The sequence below is a fragment of the Lutjanus erythropterus genome, chromosome 7 (assembly GCF_056507025.1).
Source record: "Lutjanus erythropterus isolate fLutEry1 chromosome 7, fLutEry1.hap2, whole genome shotgun sequence".
NCBI classification, from domain to species: domain Eukaryota; kingdom Metazoa; phylum Chordata; class Actinopteri; order Lutjaniformes; family Lutjanidae; genus Lutjanus; species Lutjanus erythropterus.
In genome coordinates, this window is record NC_139323.1 from 28,745,999 (window position 1) to 28,771,514 (window position 25,516).

Here is a 25,516-nt window from a genome sequence, read left to right on the forward strand (position 1 = left end):
ATTAGTTAGCATTTTGTCTCTGGTTCTCGCAGGGTTCTGCAGCACTCGGTGGACGTGACAGAGGAGGACAGAGGTCCGAGCCACGGCAACAGGATGGAGATGTCTATCTTCTACGTCATCTACTTTGTCGTCTTTCCTTTCTTCTTCGTCAACATCTTCGTGGCTCTCATCATCATCACCTTCCAGGAGCAGGGGGATAAGATGATGGAGGAGTGCAGCCTGGAAAAGAATGAGGTTAGACAAACAGTTGCTAAATGTTGGCAAGTGAGCGATGCTGCGAATGACAGTGATTTTTTTTATGAGGAAAGAAATAACTTAATGCATTGCATTTGCTGTAATGCTTAATATACAAGGCATGACTGGTAAATAATTTGCAGTAGCTGTTTTGCAAAGCTTCTTCAAGTTCACTCAACAACCCTGAAAATCCTGTGATGTTTTTTGTCTTTTTTAGTCTAGTCTTTTCCAGTGGTGAAATTAGGTGAAACAGATACTGTGTTCACAAACATCAGCTGCTGATATTGTCAGGCAAGAGAGACCAAACACATTATTATCATTACAGTGATTTGGCCCCCCACGTGGATGCCACATGGGGGGGCTCCATTTGTGATCAGATCACCCAGGACACGTGTTAATACCAGGTGTAAACAGCATTTAACTATCTTTGTGAATTTATATGTTCTTGCAGAAAATGTTCCTTTCTTCCTTTAGAGTTTAAAACAAACAAAAAGAACCCTGTCATTAAGGTGGATATTTATATTGTATGTTGTGTTTTTTACAGTTTCAGTATCCTTCTTTCCCACTTTCTCCTGTTTTTTGTATTTCAGAGAGCGTGCATAGACTTTGCCATCAGTGCCAAGCCCCTGACCCGTTACATGCCGCAAAACCGGCACACATTCCAGTACCGTTTGTGGCATTTTGTGGTGTCACCCTCTTTTGAGTACACCGTGCTGGCCATGATTGCTCTCAACACTATTGTACTGATGATGAAGGTGAGGAAAACACAGAACAACTGTAGATTTTAGTGGGAGCAGAATGAGAGGACAACAACATCTGGTGTGTCAGTTTCTGCCATTAGCTACATCTGTCATCTCACTCCTAAAAGTGACGTGACGTTTCCCGCATATGCTTGTTTTCTGATTGGAAAAACTCACCTCATGTTGCTTCTCAGCAACATTTTCTGTCGTGAACTTGTGACTGTTAACACTTCGGTTTTAAAATAAACCAAGATGTGTCACTCCTAACTAGAAACATGGCTGTCCACCACCTCAACACACTGTGATGTTTTCATTTGGATCGACTGATGTTTTAGTGTTTTTTCCACCCCTATGTCACCGCTATTTATTCCCTGAACTGGCCTTTTCTTGGGCTGTGCTGGTTGTTCAGACAGACAGACAGTCAGACAGACAGACGCGGGGTGACTCAGCCTGTATTAAATATTGATCTATAATGTCCAGGGGCTGCTATTTAGCATGACCTCATTAACTGTGGCTGCCGCCCCCAGAGGAATGACTCCTTTTATAGTGCGACAGATGAGAGGTGCAGAGACTGAGGGACTATTTATGGGTCTGGAGGAATCTTCCATCAACCTGTAGATCTGCAGGGTGCCGGCCTGAAGTTCACACTAATATCACACTGGTATCATGAGGTTATGCTGCAGTGAGCTCTTTGGGGAATATTCCACTTTTTATCCCACTCATACTGCAGATTTCTGTAACATTTTGTATGAAGATCATATCTGTAGTGTATCGTGTGTGGGGGGGCACTCATAGCGAATTATATTGCATTCATAATGCTTTATAACTACACTCATAAAGCATAATGCTTTACACTACATCAGGCCTGTTCGGTTACCTTTTAGAATGCCAAGGGAACAGGTATTTAAATTTTCCATATATATAACCTGTAAAGTCAGGAACTCAAATGTGTGTAAAACAATGCAGCTTTTTATTCTTTTCTCCACTCTATTTGTTTTCACAATTGGAGAAGAAAAAATACATGCATGCACAAGGTAATAAACACTGATGCATATATACAGACATCATTGTGATATTGAGTAATTATTATGTAAGATGCAAAAATGCAGAGAGAGAATTACATGTAAAATGTGTCTTTAACTTTAGGAATGGATGAGTAGAAGGCAACACACACAGCAGTTTCTTGGTCTCTTTTGTGAGGCAGGGAATCAAAGCCCCCAGAAATCCATATCAAAGAAAAAAGTCAAAGACATCATGTCTTGAAAAAACTCCTTGTGACAGAAATCTCAGCTCTAAATAAAAAAATAAATAAAAATAAAAAATCAGGTGATATGTGTGTACAGCAACTGACTTTTTTCTAACCTATTCATATTCAAAGTAAGAAAAAAAAACAGTTTTATTTTCACCATGGGCTGGAAACAATGAGTTGGGGTCTTTACTTTTCTGCATTATGGCATGTTACATGATAATCACTTATGATGCATTATGGATTCTTTTAAATTCATGAAAATTCATTATTGCATTATTATAGCTGCATCAATGTGTATTTCATTTTACTGAACAAATACATTGATACCTTATTTATATGTTTACTGCATGGACTATTATAGCACACTAAGATTTCTTACCACGGTTGATTGCTGAGGTGTGTATAGGTGAGTATAGATAGTTATAAGGTGTTATAACTGGTCAAGAGCATCCATCCAACAGAGCTGAACTTTTAGTTGATTATAAGTCACATTTATAATATTTTATGACTGTTGATATAGTGTATCATAAAGTATTAGTATTATATGCGTTTATGAGTGTAGTCATAAAGCATTATAAATGCATTATAATTCAAAATGACCGCTCCATAACGCACTATAGATGTGATCTTCATAGAAACTTTCTAGCACTACTTTTTCTAGTACTTCAACCCCTACTGCCTTTTTATTTTCAGTATTATTCTGCTCCGCCGGCATATGAGAACGTACTGAAGCACCTGAACACAGCGTTCACTGTTCTCTTCTCTGTCGAGTGCATCCTCAAGATCATGGCCTTTGGCTTTCTGGTGAGAGAAAAAGAGCAACATGCAGCCTGGATGTGGATTTAAGATGCCCTTTAGAAATGACTCAAAGCATTTTTCCCGTTTCTACAGAACTACTTCAGAGACACATGGAACATTTTTGACTTCATCACTGTTTTGGGAAGCATCACAGAGATTGTGGTGGACTTGCAGGTAACATTATCAACACCGTGTGTTTATGTGAACATTAAAGGAATAGTTCAGAATTTTTTGAACTGGGGTTATATGAGGTACCACGCCCTCAGTTTGGAGAAACAGAGAGAAAGCTGCATGACTGCAAAGTAAAGGGGTGAAAATAAACTTAAACTGATATTGACATTTTTTTAGGCTGGCATTTTATAAGTGGCTAAAATACATTTTGCAGCTGACCATGTCCACAACAGTACATTACTTAGCTTCACCTCTCTGTTTCTCCAAACTGCCGGCATCATCTACTGTAGATAATACACTGTCTTTTGATAAGTACCTCATGCAAGACCCCCCCACTAGCCCTTTAATACTGAATTCCTATAAACACCACCACCAGTAAACACCTGTCTCCCTCCTTTCTCCTGTGTCCTTGCATCAGTCTGTAGATAAGTTCAACATGAGTTTCTTGAAGCTGTTCCGAGCAGCGCGTCTGATCAAACTGCTGAGACAAGGTTACACCATCCGGATCCTCCTGTGGACTTTTGTCCAGTCGTTCAAGGCTTTGCCCTACGTCTGCCTGCTCATCGCCATGCTCTTCTTCATCTACGCCATCATTGGCATGCAGGTTAGGAAGACAGACACGTGATCAAATCTGCCTCTCTCTGGAGTTGGTGTTTAACATGCTACAGTTTTATCCAGAATCTTAGAGTGACAGTGTTTACATCATGCCCTATCTGTTTTGTGTGTGTTTTTTTTTAAATCAGGTGTTTGGGAACATTAAGTTGAATGACAAGACTCACATCACCCAGCACAACAACTTCAGGACCTTCTCCAGTGCTCTGATGCTACTATTCAGGTAGGATACCTTGAGCCTCAGTCCTTTTCTTCAGGTAGCTTTGGACTTTTTTGTTTCAGACCAACATAGAAACAATTGCTTGGAGCTATTCCATTATCCAATCTAAAACTCAGCACTAAATCCAGTGGCTTAGCTTCAGTACTCCAGAGTAGTTTACGTCTTTGTGTCTCAGTTAATTTGAGATCCAGCACTGATCCAAACGACACATGATTTGCTACACGCAGTTAGCTAAATAACACATTTCCTCAATGTTGTCTGAATAGTGTTGCTAGGCTTCAAGAGTAAGGCTTTGGTTTCTAAGTACCCAAGAGGCCACTGAGTGTCAAGGGGTGATAGATGCTGCAGTGTACCACTTACCTCCTTAGCAAGTTTTACATCTGGTGATGAAAGGCTGAGTGGGTTAAATAATGAAATGGCTGTCTAGACCAAAGTTAAGTTATCGTTTATTGATACTCAGAGGGAAATTTGTTCTCTCCATTTAACTGAGCGGGAACTTCTGACGCTGAGAAATGAAGCCAAAGTAGAAGTGCCAAAAGCTGCAGTACCTCGAATGGCCAGTTGAGGCTGGCTCCAACAGCGAGGCAATCTCCATAGACCCCTGTATTAAAATGCCCTACTTTACCAAAATGTTCAAGTGGGCCAACAAAACAAGACAAGAGAATGGACCCAAAATACAGACTAGACGGAAAGCAGGTGCAGGTTCAAACGATTTATTAGCACAAAAGAGTCAATGTATGCAGAAAGGTTTATGCTGAGGTCAGGCACTGGCAGGTCTAAAGAAGAGAAGTTGCCAAAGACAAACAAAAAAGGCACGAACAAATCCAAAGGGGGTGGACAAGAAATCCAGAATCCATGGAACATGCAGAGAGTCCAACAAATGAAGAGGACGTCCAAAAAACAGTGGGGTGGGCTGGAACAGTTGACTAAACATACAAAGACAAACTGGCAAAGACATGAGGGCGACACACTCTGAATACTCTGGGGAGGGCTAATGAAGGGCAAGTGAAACTAATAAGTGATGAATAAAGACAAAGCAGGAAATATAACAACAAAACAAGAGGAAAGGTAAGAAAAATAAAACAAAATCCCAAACCATGACAAGCTATACAGCAATAATAAACGTGTACAGCCTACAAAAAAACAATTTTGATCTCCATAGATAACAACCCCATCCATCACAAATGCACTGGGAGTGAATTTTTACATCACTCACCTGTTTAAGTTAAATTAAGGCTTAAAGTTATACATGATTAAGGGTGTGCCCATGTTGAGTGACTGGTGGGTACCGTCACAGATGGCTAGCTGGTTCATTCAGGCACCTCAGCTCCATGCACGCTCCATCTGCTCGCCCATTTTTGGATTAACCAGGAGTCAGCCGAGTCAAGCACTGCCAAGATGGCGACAGCCAGAGCCACCAAAATGTGAGCTTTTCAAAAATATATGGGTGACGTCATGAAGGCTTTGCTCATTGTTTATTATACTCCCTATGCATTTGACCCATCCTGAGTGTTCGGAGCTGTGGACAGCCACTGTGCAGCACCTTGGGAACAACTCTTGTCCTGTGTCAGAACACCCGGGGGAAACCCACACAAACACAAGGAGAACACGCAAACCACAGTGTGACGCAAACTACAATGCGACACGGTGTGACACAGGAGTGGATTTTCACTCCCATGCTGTTCCCAGCTATCTTCAGTCCACACACGTCATGCACTGATCAGCACCAGAGCAGAGAGGAGAGTGGGGAAAAAAATAATTTAAAAAGACAATAGAACGACTAGCATTGTGTTCAAAATAAAGAAAATAGTGTTTTTGTTTTATTTTAGAACAGCATATTTACATATAAAAACTTAGTGGTTGTTATTATGATTCCAATACCGCCGGCCCCTGTCCTGACGTTTTTTTCTTGTCCCATCCCGTTCCAGTGATGAACACTGAAATTGACTCCCATCTTGCAGGAAACCAATAGGAATCCCATGACCCACAGAATTCCCAAAAAAGATGTCTACCAGCCTCTCTAACTCCACACATGTTGCGCGTTGATATTGTGTTTATTTGTACATTTAAATGTGATAATAACTCGCTGGATTCGTGGCACTTCCAGTACTAACAGAACCAAAATATAAAAGCAGCTGTAAATAACACTGACACTACCATTTACACACATTTAAAAGTCAGCACTATTGCCTACAGAACGTACTGTAAATGTGTGCATTAGACTGCACAATTATAGGTCTCACATTTGGAGCATGTACAGTCTGTCTCTGAAGTGAGCGGTGCGAGTCTTGATGCTTTGATTGCACCTTCCAGATGGCAGATGCGACTGTGAATAAACTGTGAGCTGGACGTAGCCAACCCCTCTTCCTCCTCCTCCTGATGTTGTGTAATGTGTGTGTTTAGGAGTGCCACAGGGGAGTCATGGCAGGAGATTATGTTATCGTGTCTAGGGGGACAGAAGTGTGAGACGGACCCAGCAGTACCGGCGTCCGACCCGGAGGGGGGCTGTGGCTCCGACTTCGCCTACTTCTACTTTGTCTCATTCATCTTCTTCAGCTCCTTCCTGGTAAGACGAGGAAACTGGAGTGTGAATGAACTACAGCAACAGCGCCTTTTGTAATGTTTTGACCTGGTGTCCCTGTCGAGGAGATAAACTTGACATTTCATATTTTTTGTTTTGTGTTATCTCAGGAGAAGCAGCCATTCTTTATATTTTGAGCACTAAGCTGATATTTCCTCTATAAAGCACCTTTCATCTCATAATAATAAACGCCTCTGTCCTCTGCTGTTTGCCTTCTGCCCAGATGTTGAACCTGTTCGTGGCTGTGATCATGGATAACTTTGAGTATCTGACCAGAGACTCATCCATCCTGGGTCCACATCACCTGGATGAGTTTGTCCGGATCTGGGGGGAGTATGATCGAGCCGCCTGGTCAGTGTCTTTCTGTCTTTATGCTACATCGATGTACATTTTATCAATAGTGCAGGTGTGTACATACAAATGTGACAGTTTTCAGTGATATTTAATGATGAAAACAGAAAAAAACTCCATAATACACTTATTATTACACTTGTTCTTATTAATTCACACCTACCACAGCTGGCACTGTGTCTAATATTGGATATTGGATTGAGGTATTTGTCTGGCAAGCTTAAAGGTATAGTTTGGATTTTTTGAAGTGGGATTGTAGATGGCAGTTGGCACACCCCCTGTTTGGAGAATTGGAGAGGAATACAACAAAAGGTATTTCATCCACATAAAAAAGATCCACCCAAAAAAATCTATATCAGTTTAAGTGTACACTATACTCAGAATATTTCCACTGCTTCATCTTGCCATCAGACAGCCTATTCTGAGGGGAAATTGCTCTTATATAAGCCAAATGTTGCTTTTTTTAGGTGGCAAAAATACATTTTGTTGCTGAGCCTGTTCACAATAGTACGTTGTGTGGCTTCCGTGCTGGTGCTCCACCCTGTTCCCTGGACTGATGATCAATAATTACCTCAGATTACCCCACTTCAAATAACCACCGACAGTAGAATAAGTGGACGGAGCCGCCACTGGTCCCGAAGCCTCGAGGTTGGTGTTATGGAGGCCACATCTTGTTTTTCTCCAACAGCAGCGACTGTCAAGCTTGTGGGTGACGCACTGTGACTTGGGTGGTGCTTTGTTTTCAGCAGAAAATAATGGCAGCCTGAGTGGTCATGATCTTTTTCAGTTTACAGCTGAAGAGTCACTAAAATGTTTAATAACATATTTTAAGCAAGAAGTAGACTGACTGAAGAATGACCTTACACAGTGTCCCCGCCCTAAAGCATACCTTGTTTAATTGCCTATTTTATTCTAAATTGGACCATAATTCACAAAATGAACAACATGTATTGAAGCAATCGTAAAACTTGCAATAGACACAATAAACTTATTAGGAAACTGTTTACTGAGGTCATAAATCAAGTGAAAACTAGGGTAATTTTCGCATAAGACTCTATACAGTCAGACTTCTTTTTGCAACCAGTGGAGTCTTCCCCTCCTGGCCGCTGAAAAGAACGCAGGTTTAACTTCTGCACTGGTTTTATTTTTCAGTCCCGAAAGCTCCATCTACTTCTTCTACTGTCTATGCTGATCATCTTACCCAAAAAACTTCACCAGCCAGCAGAAAAGTACTGTATAAGTATTTTTGAACATGTACACAGACAACACACAAAATGTTAAGATGTCTTAAACCTGCTGTTTTGACAACAGAGAGGACAGAGCCTCCGTTTGGGTCTCATTCGGCCTTCTTGTGGACTTCCAGGCTGTAATGATACACAACTAAAGACATGTATGTTCTTTCCAGTGGTAGGATCCACTATAAGGAGATGTACAAAGTTGTACGCACTATCTCACCTCCCCTGGGCTTTGGAAAGAACTGCCCGCACAGGGTGGCATGCAAGGTTTGGTTCCCCCATGTCAACAACCCCCCCCCTCCCCACTCTGCCTCTTCCATGTGGGATCCTTCCTGACCTCCTCCTATCCCTCGTTTCCCTCCCTTCACCAGCTGTCGCCGCCCTGCTTGACCTTTAGGGGTGTGTTACTCGGGTCAAAGAATGACGACACTCCGGTCTCGGGGTACTAAGGCACAGGACGTCCCTCAGTCAGGATTATAAGTGATCATTCGCGCTTAGAAATAAGGGTTCCAAAAGAGCTCCTTCCTGGAGGGCCGGGGTTCTATCAAGAACCATTTGCTATTGAAGATCCCTTTTTGAATAAAGGGTTTGTAAAAGGTTCTTTGTAAGACAAATGGTTCCATTAAGAACACTTTTCATCCAAAGAACCCATTTTGGAAAAAAGAGTTCTCCGAGGATTGTTGAACTCTTTCATCAAGGGTACTTTGTACCATAATATAAAAGAGTGCTCAGTAGAACCCCTTAAGTAGGTTCTTGGTAAAACCCTTGGAATATAAAAGGGTTCTCAATAGAGGGTTCTAGATAAAACCCATGGAATATAAAAAGGATTATTTTTGTTGGCACCTTGGGTGGAAATGTTTCGATAGAACTCCCAGACAGGGTTCTGGGTGGAACCATTATACCATAGAATGGATCTCTGTAGAACCACCCCTAGGGGTTCAGGATGAAACCAAATGGTTCTAGGTATAACCCTTTACGGTGGGTTCAAGGAACAACTCTATGAGAGGGTTTCAAGGAAGGAAAAAGACTTTTCCTATGGGGACAAGCCAAAGAACCCTTTATGGTTCTAGTTAGCACCTTTATTTCTAAGACTGAACATACATTTAAAATGGCTATATCTTGTTTTTGATGCGATTATTATTAGCAGTTTGGGGGACGCCTGTCTCTTTCTACCTTTTGGATCTGGTTTAGAGATATTTTTAGCACTCTCACTCACTCACACACACACACACACACTCACACACACACACACACACACACACACACACACACACACACACACACACACGGCTACACAATGTAAGTATCTGATATTTGTACCAGATCCAGTGAGGCTGTCATTCCTTTGCTCATCCTGTCCGAGGTTTTTCTCCTTTCCCAGATTTCTATGCCCTGATGGCAGCATAGAAAGAATACAACCTGTTTTATTTCTCCTACTTTGCTCTCTCCTCCTGCGTGACGCCTTGGAATAATCCTTTCTCTTGTATCTCCTCCATCCACTTTTTTACCCTCCACCCCTCCTCCTGTGCTCTTTTCCTCCTCCACTCCTTGCGAAACTCCCTGACTCCTCCACCGTTATTCAATTTCTCCTCCACTTCCAACATCGTTGCCCTCTTCCTCTCCCTCCCTCTTTTCCCCTCTTTCTTTCCCATCCCCATCTTCATGGCTACCTGGCGCCCCCAGTGGTCGTATCCATTATACTGACATGTATGAGATGTTGACCAACATGTCGCCACCTCTAGGCCTGGGCAAGAAATGCCCCTCCAAGTTGGCATATAAGGTAGACTGAACACTAGATACCAACAGGCACGGCCTCCATATTGTAATCAATGAGGACAAGCACTGTAAAAGCTCATTTTGTGTGTCATACATTGGAAAAGCAAGGCATTTTTTCTGTTGATATATGAGTATTTGCTTGTTGAAACAGTTTAAGTTTTTCACTGGCAGATGATTAGCGCTACAGTAATGATTTTGCCTGTTTTGCTTTGCATCTTGGCCGAAAAAATAAGACGTCATTATCTGTTTGCTGTTATCTGATGAAAGAGTCTTGGTGGAGTATATTTTTCTGAGCCTGTTAGAGAGCATTAATCAGAGAGTTGTCAAACATCTACATGCTAAATCGTGTCTGCTGTCAAATGTTCTCATGTCTCATAACTTACTTCTCTGTTTCTTACATTTACCTGTCTGCATGTGCCTCCTGCCATAGCCCAATGTTACATCTTTGTGTAATATGTGTGTATTGTTTGTGTGTGCATAAGCCTGCAAGCATGCTCCATCTCTGATGACGTATTGTGTGAGTTTTACCTTCTTTCATGGAACTAGATAAACAGCATATATTGTTTTACAGAAGGACAGAAGGAGACAGAGAGAATCGAGATCCCAAAAACAACATTGTGATGACACTTTGTATTTAAGTTATGTGTATGATGGGTTATAAGCACATGTACAAGACATTATAATGTATTTATAGTCACGCATGACAACTTATAACAAGGTTTATAAATCAATGTAAGTGGTGTACATTATGCATTATTCAACCTATCTTTAATTGATTGTCTGCAGCAGATTCAAAAAAGTGGGAATGAGGCAACATAAGAAAAGTTGTGTGATGCTCAATCTTGCTTCTACAATCCATAATGTCATTGAGGGATTCAGAGATTCCAGAGAAAGAGATTTGGAGCGACATATGCTGCCATCCAGACAATGTCTTTTTCAGAGACGTCCCTGTTTATTTCACTTAGACGATGTCAACAAACACTGCATGTGTTACAGCAGGGCGGCTCCGTGGCACTAAACTGTCCTGCCTGCAGTCCAGACCTGTTTCCCAGTAAAAATATCTGATGCATTATGAAGCAAAAAGACTAAGTGACAGCGCTGTATAGTGTTTTTAGTAGCTGTATGATGCTTATTAATGCATTATAATGTCTTATGAATGTGCTTATAAGACATTATGACCTTTGTAGAAAGTGTTAACAACATTCTTTCTTGTTACATCTTGGTCTTGACATACTGTCACAAGTTGTCAAAACAGGTTTTCTTTTGATCATAAAATAATTACTGGATCTTGTGTCTCAAAACAAGATGTGTTGGATAATTACTTTTCTTTCTGTCCTTCTGTACATCAGTAGTTCTTTTCATTTAAACAAATGAAACTATACTATATGAAATTATTATTAACAGTGGAAACTTAACATCTCTGTTTTACTTACACCCAGAAAGACCGTGGTTGCTCATCAGTTTTTAAACAAGTGCCCTGAAATCTGAATTTTAATGTCTAATTATCTCATTAACAGATATATGATTGACTAGTCAAACTCGCTGGTAATTATTATCATTATTATATTTTTTATATTGTCAAGTCTCTTTGACCTTTTTGAGGATAGCAGGCTTAGATTAAAGAAAGAAAAATGTAACAAAACTCTTGAGATAATGAGAATATTAAGTTATTAGGACTTTATGATCTTTATGATCCACCACAGCTGCTCTGGGCTTCCACTTGCTTTGTGATAGGTTATATATTTGTTTGTTAGTGTGCTGGGTTGTGACTGACGATGACACTCTCTCTGGTACCATCAGAGACTCGTCCTGATGAACATGCCTGTGGACGAGGACATGTCCGTTCACTTCACCTCCACCCTGATGGCCCTCATCCGCACCGCCCTGGAGATCAAGATCGCCAGAGGTTCGTCTGCGTATCGCAAACTCACAGACGCACGTTTATTGTGATGTAAAATGCTTAATGGTTATGTCCTTTTTGTCTTCAGGAGGGGAGGACAGAAATCAGATGGACCTGGACCTGCAGAAGGAGATTAGTGTCATCTGGCCTCATCTTTCTCAGAAGTCACTGGACCTACTGGTTCCCATTCATAAAGGCACTCTCACACTCATTAATATATCAAATAAAAGAAAGATATAAATTGTTGTTGCCACAGTAGTCACAGTAGTAAATGGTTTATCATTTGATAATGCTTTTGAAGGGTCATGTCCGAGGTGTGATGGTTTCTGCTTCCTCCTTTTTCAGCCAGTGACATGACCATTGGGAAGATCTATGCCGCCATGATGATCATGGACTACTACAAGCAGAGCAAGGCCAAGAAGCTCAGACAGCAACTGGAGGAACAGGTGCTTTTCTTATACTTAAAAGGGCAATTCAGATTATTTGAAATGAGGTTGTGCCATGTACTTATCCATAGTCAGTGTGTTACCCACAGTAGACGGCGGTCGACACACCCTCAGTCTGAAAAAGCAGCAGGAGTACCAGCAGGAAACTGCCCTTACTTAAGCCAAATATCATTCTCTCTCTCGCTCAACCAGACTCCTTTGGCAAAAATGGTCATTTTACCTCACAGAAAACAGGGATTACTGGTCCATTACTGCTTTTCTATCTTTTAGTTTGTGTTATTTTGTGACTTCAGTGAATCTGAATTAGCCTTTTAAAACACCAAAGTCACACAATAACACAAACAGAATAACAGATCAATGAAGCAGCAGACCAGCGACTTCTGTGTTCTGTGAGCTAAAAGGACAGATTTTTCCTGTGGAGTTTGGTGGCTTTGGGGAGAGTGATATTTGGCTTATATAACAGTGGCTTCTCATTGGAAAAGGGTGTCTGACGGCAAAGTCAGAGCGGTGAAAATATTCTAAATATAGTGTAAAATTAAACTGATATTGATTCCACAGCAGTACATTGTTTAGCTCTCCACACCAGTGCCCCTGCTGTGTCTCCAAAGTGGTGGACTATTGTACGTAAATACACTGACTCTTGATAAGTAGCTATCCCTTTAATTTTTCCAGTGTATTATGACAAATAAATATTACATGTATTCCCACGAGGCACTCAGCAGCCACTTATGTGTAATTTTATAGTTTTTATTAAGCAGTTTTTATGTTGCATAATTATCTGTTTGTTTTAAAATGTATCCTGAGACGTGTGCATACAAAAACACAGTCAGTCTTTAAATTATGTATTTATTGTACTAAGAAACTGAATAGACTGTGCTATCATCCTAAATTAGATGTGAACTGTAAAACAGAGAGGCCATCTACAATGGGTCGTCATTTTCTTTCAGTGCTATTTCAGTGCTTTCAGTAATTATAGGAGTGTATTTGTAGCCTTTTTTAATTTCCCATCTCTCCCTGTGTGTTTCTCTCCACACAGAAACATGCTCCTATGTTCCAGCGTATGGATGCTTCCTCTCTCCCTCAAGAAATCCTATGCAATGCCAAATCCCTTTCATTCCTCAGGCATAGTGCCGGATCTGCTCTGTAAATATCCAACTTTAATTTTCCTCTCCTTATTTTCATTTGTTTGTGCCTATTTATGCTAGTAGGAATAGAAAACTCACCAATAACTGAATATAATTTATTCATGTGCAGTGTTGTAATGCATTTGCCCTTTCTGTTTCTCTCGTGCTCCTTCAGCACCAGAGGAGGTTTTGTGGCGCTCAGCCCGATCTCTCCTCAAGAGATGTTCTTGCAGCCTCTGTCTCGCTCCAGGGAGGAGAAGGAGGAGGAAGAGGACGACTACGGTCCACCCTACCACCCTTACATCCACCCACACCACCACCATCATTTACACACACTGGTAACCACCTGCATGTACTGTAGTGTTGAGAAAACTGAAGTATCTACACATTCGTTCTGCATAATCAATGCACTGTCAAAGAAAAGTTGGCTGAAGGTGAACTTCAGGTCAGCAAAATCCATCAGCAGTCAATTATGCAATAACCTTGTGGAAAGTAGCCCAGATATGTGATTTTTAAGTCTTGTTTTACAGCTATGAGAGAATAATAAAATAGTATACTTTAAGTGAGCTCAGAGACTCAGTAACATGTCTTCCTGACACTCTGAAGGAGAAATAAATGAGAAACAACCAGCCCTGTAGCACCCAAGTATGTAATAATTTCCTGAAAATATAAAAATGTAATGAAGGAAGGCGCTTAACCTGATTGAAAAAGTCGTAAAAACCCAACATTTGACCAATAATGTAATAAAAATGTCCTGACTGATGTTGTAATAACATTTTTTACAGATATTGTAGTACCTTTCAGGTGAGTCATTTACCGATAATGTTGTTTTTTTCTCTCACAAATTTAAAGTATGTATAAAATTTATGCTGTTAGTGTCATATTAGACTGCTGAAAACACTAACATTTGACTCGGATTGTCAGTGTTTGTTAAACTCTCAGCTTCAGTGCATATTTTATTACATTTTCAGAAAATTATCGCATTATTTGATTCTAAAAGCCTTCGTTTTCTCTGTGGTATTTGGGTAGGTGCAAGAAGTAGTGGAGTATAACCAGGTGATGCAGCAGGCCAGGCAGGACCCAGCAGTTATTAAATCACCTCAGAGGACGGCGTCTATCAGAGCGTCCTCCATGCCCAGACTGGCTGTTGATCCACAGGTAATAAAGATTTTCCACACATTAAAATAATCATTATAGCGTTTGTAGGGTTTGCTCAGCACATAATGTGATAAATATTATATACCATATGTCTGTATGTATGTGAGTGTTTACATCCATGGTTGTTTAAGTGATTTCTGCTCTGGTTGCTGGATGTGTGTGTAGCCGGGGATGTCAGCAGATAGTAAGCTGATGAAGCGCTCCTTCTCCACCATCGGAGACCAGTGTGTGAACGGCCTCTGGCAGGAGCAACACTCTCTGGAGAGAGTCAGTCCTGACGACTCATACAGGCCCCGACAGAGGAGCTACAGAGGTCGTATCGCGTTACTGAAACACCTCCTGATACATATTCATCATAGCAGTGTTTCGTGTTGTTTATAAGTTTTAAAGTTTTGAAGGCCAGGCAAAACTACAAGTAAATACATGTATAATATCTGCTGCAACCCTTAAAGGACCAGTGTGGAGAATTTAGTGGCATCTAGTGGTGAGTTTGCAGATTGCAAACACAAACACTTGGTCTCACTCTCCCCCTCCAGGAGTGAAAGAGAGACCCTGAACACACTGATCCGTTAAGCTCTTACATGAATTGAACTACTTTTGAATCATCACAACTGACTTTAACATAAAAAGTCAACATATTTAAGCGGCAGTAACCTTTGAGTGAAGGATTGAAGTCCTCATTACATACTGAGTTGTTTTTATATTGAATCAACAACCAAAATGAATCTACATTAAAAACATTATTTACTGAAATTACAATTTTCATAGCCCCTGAAGTGTTTCATTTGTTTGGTAGGTTGTTGGGAGTAATACTAGACCACTGTATTAGTATGCTGATATAAATATTTGACTTATTAATAAATTTGAAAGTATTTGAATAAGTAATTGTTGCAATTTCCTTCAAATGTCATTCTACCTGTAAATTATATGGTGACAAAAATACTCACTGGGCCTTTTAACTGGTATAATTTATATAAAGTAACAAGTTTTGTATTTACAGGATGTTTTTCTTATTTATTCTGACCTAAAACTGCTGTGCTTTTATTTCTTTAAAACTTTTTTCTTTGACTAACTGAAATCTTCACCTATACCAAGGTCCTAGAATGAACCACAGGGAAACTAGCAGTCATGAGAGAGGGCGATCTAAGGAACGGCGCCACCTCCTGTCCCCTGACGTGTCCCGCTGCAACTCTGAGGAGCGCAGTCGGGATCCATCATGCGAAAGGAGACGGTCCCGTTCACCGAGTGAAGGACGCACGCACACCTTACAGAGACAGGTAGGAGAACAGCAAGGCAAATTACACACGAAAGCACCAGTTTCCGTCTTTGTGACCCAAAGTCATGCTGCTTTGTATCGTACAAATTCAATAAGGGTCGAAACAAAGGATTTGCACACCAAATAGCGCCCGTAGAAAGGATTTTTATTGGCAATGACGTTCCTTTGTCTCTGGTAGTAAAAATCCTTTCTACAAGAGCTATTTGTTTCAACTCTGCTTGTCATGTTTTTGATCCAGCGCCCATTCTAGTGAACATTAGGATGTGTGTGTCTTTTTTATCGTTTCTGCAAATTGAATAAGGGAGCAAAAACCAGCAGTGCTCTGTTTCTTCTGCAGAAGGAGGAGAACAACTGGAACTAAACAACTAAGTAAAAACAGCATGCAATGATTTGGAGATCTTTGTACTTGTATTGTAAAGTTTCTCAGCATGCAATTGTAAAGAATTTAGGAATTAGGGTCCACAATATAATTATAAGATTCAGAGAATCCAGAGAAATCTCTGCATGTAGGAGGCAAGACTGAAAACCAACATTGAAAGCCTATGACCTTTGACCCCTGCACTGCATTAAAAACCCCACTGACTTCTTTGGCTCATCTGAGATGGACTGACACAAAGTGGAAAAGTGTGCTTTGGTCTGATCAAGCCCACATTTAACATTGTTTTTGGAAATAATGGATGTCACGTCTTGTAGTCTAAAGAAGGAGAAGGAGAGTTCAAGTGTGTCAACATCTCAACTTTTTTTTTGGAAAATCTTGCAGGCATTGAATATAGAATGAGCGTATATTTACAAGTGAAAATAAAGTTAATCAGTATGAACATTAAATATATTGTCTGTACTGTACTCGATGGAATTTAAGTAGAAAAATATTTGCAAATCATTACATTTTGCACAGCGTCACAACTTTTTTGGAATTGAGGTTTGTATAACAGTCCTTTCCTGTCTGTTGTCTTATTTGCAGGTGAACACCTCAGACAGTCCTGCCCATTCAACCTCAGATTCCAGCACTCCTCGTAATCGGCGCCAGCTGCCACAGACGCCCTCTCGCCCACGGCCGTACATCTCCTACTCCCCTCTGGTCTGCCGAGCCCACACCTCTCCCACACCGGTGAGCGCTTCTGAGGGACAGACCCAGCCTCAGGATGGCCCTGGCGTCTCCACGGAGACCTCGTGGAGAGCTGACAAAGAGGGCGGTCAGGTTTCAGGGCCGAGCCACCCATCTCCTCACCGCTACATCTCGGAGCCCTACCTCCCATTCCACGAGGACGTCGGCGGCGGAGAGGCAGGCGAGAGGCAGGACACCCTTACTTTTGAGACTGCCATGGCGACCAGCCTGGGCCGAGCCAACGCCATAAGCTCCGCCCCTCAGCTCAGACATTCGTGGCAGGTCCCTAACGGGCATTTCCGGAAGCATTTGGGCCAGACGAGTCCGGCCGGAGCCAGCGAGCTGCTAAGTGACACAGACGAGGATGACCGCTGCTAAAACAGAGATGAAGATAAAGAGGATGCACGGAGGGACAGAGCACCTCAGAGAAGTTCCACATGAAACCACAAGGTTTCAGCTCCTCTGTGACTCTGAGAACGTTCTCTCTCAGCACCAGTAGCATTACAGGCAGGACTGAACTGCTATTTATCTGGATACCTGAGTGTCTGTGTGCAACCTGTTCTTGTGTGTGTGTGTGTGTGTGTGTGTGTGTGTGTGTGTGTGTGTGTGTGTGTGTCGGTGTTGGTGTAGCAGGAGGGAGGCTTCTGTGCGTGCGTGGACATGGGCGTGTGTTTACGTGTGCGTGCGCTCTCAATAGAGAAAATTTGCCAAATCAAGACAACAGCAGAGACTGGCTGAACTATAAGTAGATCACTGCAGGCAAGTGTTGCCAAGCCTTCCCACACAAGTTAGTGTTTTGATTGTTATTTGAACAAAAATGTGGTGAGACATCGATCCAAGGTGTCCAAACCTCTCGTTGAATCCAAGAAGTGCGTTTTTCGTGTAGGTGAAAATAGAGGTAGCATGTAAAAAAAAAAAAATGTAATACGATGAATGTATTTCAGCTTTTGGATCTTATGTTGAGGTCGTGTGAGAGGGTTGCTCTTCGTCTTTACTGTGCATAGTTAGAAGATTAGCAGTGAAACGGGGTGATTCAGATTCACAGATGTTGCCAGTTTATAACACAGTTCCTGTTTACAACAAGAGTATCCACATGGTTCATGGGCATTACAGAGTCACTTATCAGTAGGGTTGGGTATCATTTGGATTCGACGATTCTGATTCTTCTTACCGATTTTGGCTCTTAATGATTCTCAATTACAATTCTTTGAGTGTCCTACATTCTTCACAGCTGAGTTGTATTAAATGGTAATTACCACAGATACATGTAACCATCGGAAGCACTGAACTAAGCTCACATTAGCTAGATAACTGTAATGATGGTGGTCTTTGTTCTGGTATCTTGAATATTTTGGGGTTTACTTTACTGTGACCACAGAGGAGTTTCACATCCTTGTAAAGCCTTTTTAGCATTTGCTATGAAAAGTTTAGAAAACTCAAAATTTCAAGGCAACTTACTTAAATAGATTTTTTAGTCAGCTCAAACTTTTAAGTTTTGAAAAGGTTTTACCAGCTAATACTTTTTTAGGCAATTTACTTTTCTTCTGTAGATAAACTTGAACCTTTTAGATTTTAGTTTTAGAAACCCCCCAAAAAATGTATTTCAAAAACTGTTGAGTAAAACTTAAGTGAATAATGATTAATAATTTAATATTTTTAGATAATTTTCAAGCCTTCAAATAATGACAAATCAGCTTCACAGCTTACTGTGAACAATTTTTTTAAATATAATTTTTGAGGGCTTTCTAAAAAATCAGAGATTCAAGTTTATCTAAAGGAGAAAAGTAAATTTAAATAAAACTTTGTTTAGTTTATTTTAAAACTCACAAGTTTGAGTTTGATACAAAAGTCAAAAATCTACTGGAAGCAGTTGCCTTGAAGTCTTGAAGTTTTCTTAACTTTTTTTTTTACATTGCAGGTGATTGTTGCCATTATTCACATAATTTGTATTTTTCACCTACCAGTCAAGTATCTTAGCAGTGGCTGAGTAGGTTAACTGAGAATAATAGCAGACTCACACTTTTATAAGACAGATGTATTAGGAGACGGGAAGACATGCAGGCATTAAACTCACATGTCTCGAGGGGCGGACAGGTAGCCAGGTCGATGTACGGTCAGTGTTTGCAGTACACGATTTAATCTGAAACTAGAGCGAGTGAAATTTGTGGAGGAATCGATAAGCAGAATCGAAATGATTCCTTTGGAATCGTAATTGTGGGATCAATTCTTATCTTCAATCAGTTCTCAACGCCCAACCCTACGAATCAATAAATAGTCAACAGAGGAGTCAAGTTCCAAACCTTAAAGTGAGCAAAACCTTTAGTGATGGTCGAGTTATTTTTCTGTCCTTGTGTGAAAACAATGAGTGTCATCTTGGTGTGAAAAAGATCTTGAACAGAATAAGAGATGTTTTGTCTCAGGATACTGGACCACTGAATTTGTAACATATTGTCTTGTAAAATCTTGTTCACCTGGGACCCAAAATGAAGACTTGTGAAAATCAGAAGGACTAGAAGTGTCTGCAAACCCAGGATCAGCATGTCGAGACCGTCGCAAGGACTGCACCAGAGGAGATTACACATGCATCTGCTCTGTTCATGGACGACAGACCAACGTGTAGGACAGACAGCCCGAGTGAAGGCAAACGGATGTTCTCTCTTCACATTTCTGTGCTGGATAACCACCGTCCATGTCGTGTCAGAGAGGTGACTTAAGCCATTTTCTTCCGGTACAAAGAGCCAGGGACTTGATGCCTTCTTTCACGTGATGACAAAAACGATGAGAGTAAATTACTGTCCTTTTTACGTGCGATGCAACATGGATGCTTTTACAAAAGAGGAATCACGGGCGCAGTATGGTTTGTCTATATGTTAACTGCCACATTGTTTCTGTCACATTGAAGCCTAAGTTTTCGGTCAGTAGAAACAGACATTACGGTATTTTCTGTGCTCCGGAGTTATAGTAATTTTACCACATGCATGATCGTGAGAGATACGTACGTGAGAGTCTTAGAGCTGCCTGATTGTTCTTATTTTAATGTATCCATGATATTAAATGGGATTTCACCAACAGAGTAATTATGAAACAGCAGGCAGAGTTGATGCTTTTTCAGTCCCAGCGTTCACTGTCCATATCTTTGAACATTCCAACTTTCCACCATTTGTTGTCCCCGCCCCCCTTAAATAAGATGTATATTTATATCATGTGCTGTTGTGTTAATGTAATATGTTGAGTTTGACATGTTTCTGAAATGTGAACACGGGACATATCTGAATAGAAAGTCCTGGACTGAAAAAGATGTATTTTAGCAGAGAACCCTCCCTTTGAAGTGAAGTGTGGACTGCGAGGGTTTGTACAGTACACGGGTTAGGTTAAGGTTTCAGCCTGTAGTTTATTATAGGACCGTGCTTAACGTGTACAGTGCAGCCTAGGACTGAACCTTGATGTCCGTCTGTCCTCTGTACAGAACAGCCTAATCTGTGCCTGGGGAAACTCGAAACTCGAAGAGTTCCCTATCAAGCCTGGATTTCATAGATAGAGAAGCTTTCTGGTAAATATGTAGTATAAACTGTACAAAATAAATTCATGTTTAATTTATTGCACCATTTATATTTTATTTGAATCATGATGCCTGTCTATGACTTTAACAAAAGAAGTGTTTACATATCTGTTCAAAGGACCATTAAAGAGAGATCACTTGTCTTTTCTGTATTGGCTGATGTTACTGATTTTAAACATTATATATGTTTTTTTTCTAATATTTTGGGTGAATTTTATGCTTTTATTATAGAATTAAGAACAGAGATGACAGGAAATGAGGCTAGATGGGGATAATATGGCTATTAGAATTTAACTACTGTACACTTATAAATACAAGTGTGTAAGACACAATATAATTATAATTATAAACATTTTCTTATCCAGTTTTCATTTCTTCATAATGCTTCTGTAAAGTTGCTGATATTGAGTTTGGCATGCGACCACACAAAGGCCTTTTTAAACAGTGTCCACATTTCAAAGTGGTCTGTCTCTGATTATCACGAAGATTTCTTTAATTAATTTACTTCATTCTTAATTTTCATATTGACTTTAGGTCGCCAACTTTACACCTGGTCAATAAAAACTAGCCTTTAGGCCAATTCTAGTATATTTATAGTAATGTTTAATGATATGTACTGTCCCTGGAAAGGTAATTAATGTTAATGAATGAGGCCCACGCCCCTGTCACCTGTCCATCCTGACAACCAATCACTGACCGTTTTTCGAGTAGTCGACCCACATCTCTTCCTTTATAATGGAGGTAAAAGGGAAGTGATGGTGTCTGAAAGACGACGTGGGGAAACGCCACGAGTCCTCTGAAAAGACCATATTTCCGGAACCAGCCGATCAATAATCCCCTTTCAGTGCAAAAATTGGGGAACAATAGTCTAATACTCTAGTCTAACCAAACAAAATTCTAAGGCACCCATTTTCACTCCTGAAAAATTTTAAACTCTTTATATGCTGTGGTATTTTTGAAAAGTATATTGCAGCATAAACATGATGTGCTGAACAGCGACATTATAAGTTACTACACTGATAACATCTTTTTGCATTCAGGTACACCAATGACATGGAAATACAACAGAAAAACAGTTTACAGTACAGTCATTCTTTCCTAGCCTACAGGTGGGCTAGTAAATCCCATTATTCTTTGGAGGTACTTTAAAATAATGTAATTTGCCAAGTAGCTAGATAACCAGTTAATAAATGCAGTAGAACGGTAGGTACTGTAAACACACCCACAACAGCGCTTGACAATAAGTAAACACTGAATGGGAACATGCACTGAACATTGCAGCAGATACACACATTCATGTAAGGCCACTGTTATAAATCACAAGGTTGTGACCAGTTTACACCAAACGGTCAGGATGACAGGAGAGCGCCACAACTCTTAGTAAACTCACTGAACCAGAGTCTCTTGAATTATGGTAATACTTTGACGGTTACAGTAACTTAAGAGTTACACATGGCTGTCCACTCACAGTAATATTACAGGTATTAAGGTTAGCTGTGACACCTGACAACAACATGATAAAACAACTTTATGTGACAGGTACTATTTCTAAAGAAAAAAGCGAGCGTTACCAAAAAGCTAGTGAAAACGGTTGCTGTCTGCTGACTGAAGATGTTGTGTAGCAATAGTATGACAGTCGACAACATAATGATAAAACGACTTTCTGAGATAGATAGAAATATAACTAGCATAACATGGCCAAATATTTAAGAAGAAAAACAACTAACGTGGCTGAATATTTAAGAAGAAAAAGCAGGCTTTTAGTTACTTAATATTAGTGATAACTGTAGCGTTAACGATTCTGTGGTTGCCGTATAACAATAATGTGGCACTCAAACAAAATGATAAAAAATACTCAACTGATGGAAATATAACATTTATGCCAATTTAAAAACTAGACTGAAAACATGAAGTAGTTAAGTAACATACTTTGACATTGAGTTGTCTCCTGATTCACTCGCTGGGGGCAGCTTTCTATCTGTCAGCAACGACGTACGCAAAGTTAAGTTGGCTGTGTAGAAGTTACGTTGGCTACGTCCAATGTCACCCCGCGGCATGATTGGTCTCTTTCCAATTTGACATTAGACGTCGAGTATCATGACTGGCCCCAATTCAATGTGACAATGGAAGCGAGTATCATGATTGGATGATGAGATTTGAGAATGAACAGCCGATTCTGAGTCAGGTGGCGCCATAGTGGCGCCCCTGAAACCAAGTTTTGAAGGCTTGTATAAGATTTCGCTAGGTCTAAAAAATTGTCACGACTTTAGGAGACTTGGATTACGTCAGACAAGCAGTATGGAGCCATTTTATGTTTTCTTTTTGTTTGTTTGTTTGTTTTTGTGATGTGATGTTTTTCTCTTCCGTCTTTTCTGTCTGGTCACCATTCGCTTACACTGTCTGGGAGATTCTGCAACACTGTTTTGCAGACTGACAAAATAAACTTAACCCTCAATCGGCATGAGGATGAGTAGATACTGACTGAATTTCTTATTTTTGGGTGAACTATCCCTTTAAAGACAACTTCTATTGACTCCACTTTTAAAAGCTACTGATTCAGACAGTGACAGTGGTGATTTAGTACACTGGTTCCCAACCTGTGGGTCCTGACCCCCACTATGGGCTGCCAAAGAGTCACAGAGGGTAACGAGGTCTTCTTGATTTTAAAGGGAAAACTTGCCATTGTCTTGTGAAGACAAATCAATTAATTTACCTTTAAAATTTAAAGTGCACTCTAAGATATAAACTTAAAAAATATCTGACAGGATAAAGACGGGGTGCAGACCTGAACATAAACTATATTCACAGAGCCCTCATCCTGCATCAGAACAGTAGAAAAGAAAGAAGAAAAAACTAAATTTGCCAAAAGAAAAGATACTAAAAATACTTAATAGGCCTATTAACCTAAGTTTTTAAGGCCTATAAACAAAACAAAAACATAATGCATCTGTATTATAGAATTGGAGAAAACGTTCCTAAAATATCAGGGAAAAAAACATCTCTGATGCAATATTCACTGGAAAATATGTGCTCAAATTTCAATAAAATCTCTCATTTTAAACTTCCTGCAGTGACTGTGTTCTTTATTTTGGTTAATTGTAAAGTTAAATAGTTGTTCTGTCTGGTTATTGTTATGTATTGAATATAATATGAAACATGCTTAAATATGTCACTTAGTCAGGGGCTGACAGTTTACTCAAAGACAGATGAAGGGGAAAAGGTCAGGAAACACTGATTTAATATAGCAAGTACACTTTAAAAAGTAATGAAAAATAAATATTTTTAATATGGATTTGTGACAAGATGGCTGCAGGTCCTTAAAAGGAATTAGAACTGTTGTGTTCACTCTGACAGTGACATCACATCAGGGTCAGTGACATCACTACGGAACCTTTTTCAAATAGAATTCCGAGAATTCTGGGCCTCCTTCCCAAACCAACCTTTGATGAGGTAAGACATGATTTTCTTTGCTCGTGTGTTTTGGTTTTATTGAACTGTATTCTGCTCAGAAAGGAGTAAATGTATTTTCTTTGCATCATTATGTGAAGTAAATACATTTTTATGAGTTGCTTTCCAAATAACATTGCAGCAAAATGTACATTTTTTTTGTCTGTGATCAGAGAAATGTAACTGCACGTTTTGTTTCACACAACACAACTTAAACTAGTAAACTTGTTTTGTTTGCTGTTTAAAATGCATTTGTTCAAAACTGACTGCATTTATAGTTTCTTCTTTATACTAGAGGAAATTTCATGTGGAGTGAAATGATTTGAAGAAAATTTAAGTAAATTTTACTCAAAAATTCTTATTTTAAATCCTTGTTTGCAGTTTTTCAATGATTTTCATGTTTGATTAATTAGAAATTACTAATGCTGTTTATATTAGTGCTTCTTCCAGTGTCTGGCTCCACGTAGCTCACAGAATAGTCTGAAACTTGACAGACTAATATTATCAACGTATTTTAAAAATGTAGTCAACTGTGACCGTTTTACATAATATGCTTTTATTTTTTATTATTTTTAATGACAAAATATTGTAGAATGCACCTAGTAATAATTTGTCATGCTCTTTGTTTATATGAATGTATATTTACATATTTGGCAGATTATTATCAGCATTATTTGTTGCATTAATAGTCCAAGTTGCAAAAGTAAGTGTTTATGTTAATAAATAGGACGATTTTAAATGTCCACTAATGTCAGTTACATTTGTACATTATTAATACTTGATTTCAGTTTAAAACCAGCTCGTCTTTAGATGAAACCTTTTGTTCTTCATATGTTTCAGTGTTTTAGAGTGATATTTTCTGGTTGGCTTTTATTCTAAAACTGAATTTGAACTTGTTGATGCACAGCGTACTGACGGTCCAGTGTCTAAAATTTACTGGGATTTATTTGCAGATTATGGCAGACATTGAATATTTAAATTGTTTACTTTATTTGTTTATTAATAATAATAATAATAATATAAATGAAGGAATTTGCTTTGACCACAGCCACCATCTACCATGTCTCTGAAATAGATTAATTCACCTCAATAAAACTCTTTCAGAGCTGCCTCAAGACTTTGCTGTTAATTCTTTGGGACTGTGTCATATTAGGATTTGCATTTAAATGAATTTGAAAAGTGTACTATTGTGAACTTTCTTGGAAAAAAATTGTAGTATGTTTTTTTAAAAGTATGTTATCATTAGGGTATTATAACCTGAACATAAGAATAATTTGTAATATGTACAGAGTTTGTGGGTTCTCTTCCATGGAGGCTGCCATGTTGTACCGCCATGTTTCTGCTGTAGCCCAGAACAGACAAAACAAACACTGGTCTCAGATACTGCCTGTCTCGTTTTTTACTTGTTTCACAGTCACTGTAGGTTGGAAGAGGAAAGTGAAGCAGGATGTTTGCAAACTGTTTATCAGTGAAATAATCAGTGTGTGTTTGTGTTTGCAGTTCTTCAAAGTCGGTTCGAGAGAGTTCTAAGAGC

The 25,516-nt window shown here is 39.7% G+C and overlaps 1 protein-coding gene across 1 annotated transcript in view; it reads left to right on the forward strand.

Annotated features, from left to right (window-relative positions):
- The window catches only part of LOC146324170 (voltage-dependent R-type calcium channel subunit alpha-1E-like), a 59,889-nt gene extending 39,153 nt beyond the window's left edge, over positions 1-20,736 (forward strand). Inside the window, exons 27-44 of the mRNA XM_084723431.1 lie at positions 33-234; positions 825-989; positions 2,917-3,027; positions 3,115-3,195; positions 3,611-3,796; positions 3,936-4,027; positions 6,428-6,590; positions 6,829-6,956; positions 8,362-8,458; positions 11,768-11,873; positions 11,956-12,063; positions 12,213-12,313; positions 13,350-13,456; positions 13,613-13,775; positions 14,467-14,595; positions 14,761-14,908; positions 15,691-15,872; positions 16,833-20,736. Coding sequence (XP_084579557.1) covers positions 33-234; positions 825-989; positions 2,917-3,027; positions 3,115-3,195; positions 3,611-3,796; positions 3,936-4,027; positions 6,428-6,590; positions 6,829-6,956; positions 8,362-8,458; positions 11,768-11,873; positions 11,956-12,063; positions 12,213-12,313; positions 13,350-13,456; positions 13,613-13,775; positions 14,467-14,595; positions 14,761-14,908; positions 15,691-15,872; positions 16,833-17,354 — 2,791 coding nt within the window. The 3' untranslated portion in view covers positions 17,355-20,736. The remainder of the gene's footprint in view (positions 1-32; positions 235-824; positions 990-2,916; positions 3,028-3,114; positions 3,196-3,610; positions 3,797-3,935; positions 4,028-6,427; positions 6,591-6,828; positions 6,957-8,361; positions 8,459-11,767; positions 11,874-11,955; positions 12,064-12,212; positions 12,314-13,349; positions 13,457-13,612; positions 13,776-14,466; positions 14,596-14,760; positions 14,909-15,690; positions 15,873-16,832) is intronic.
- Positions 20,737-25,516: the final 4,780 nt, after the last annotated feature.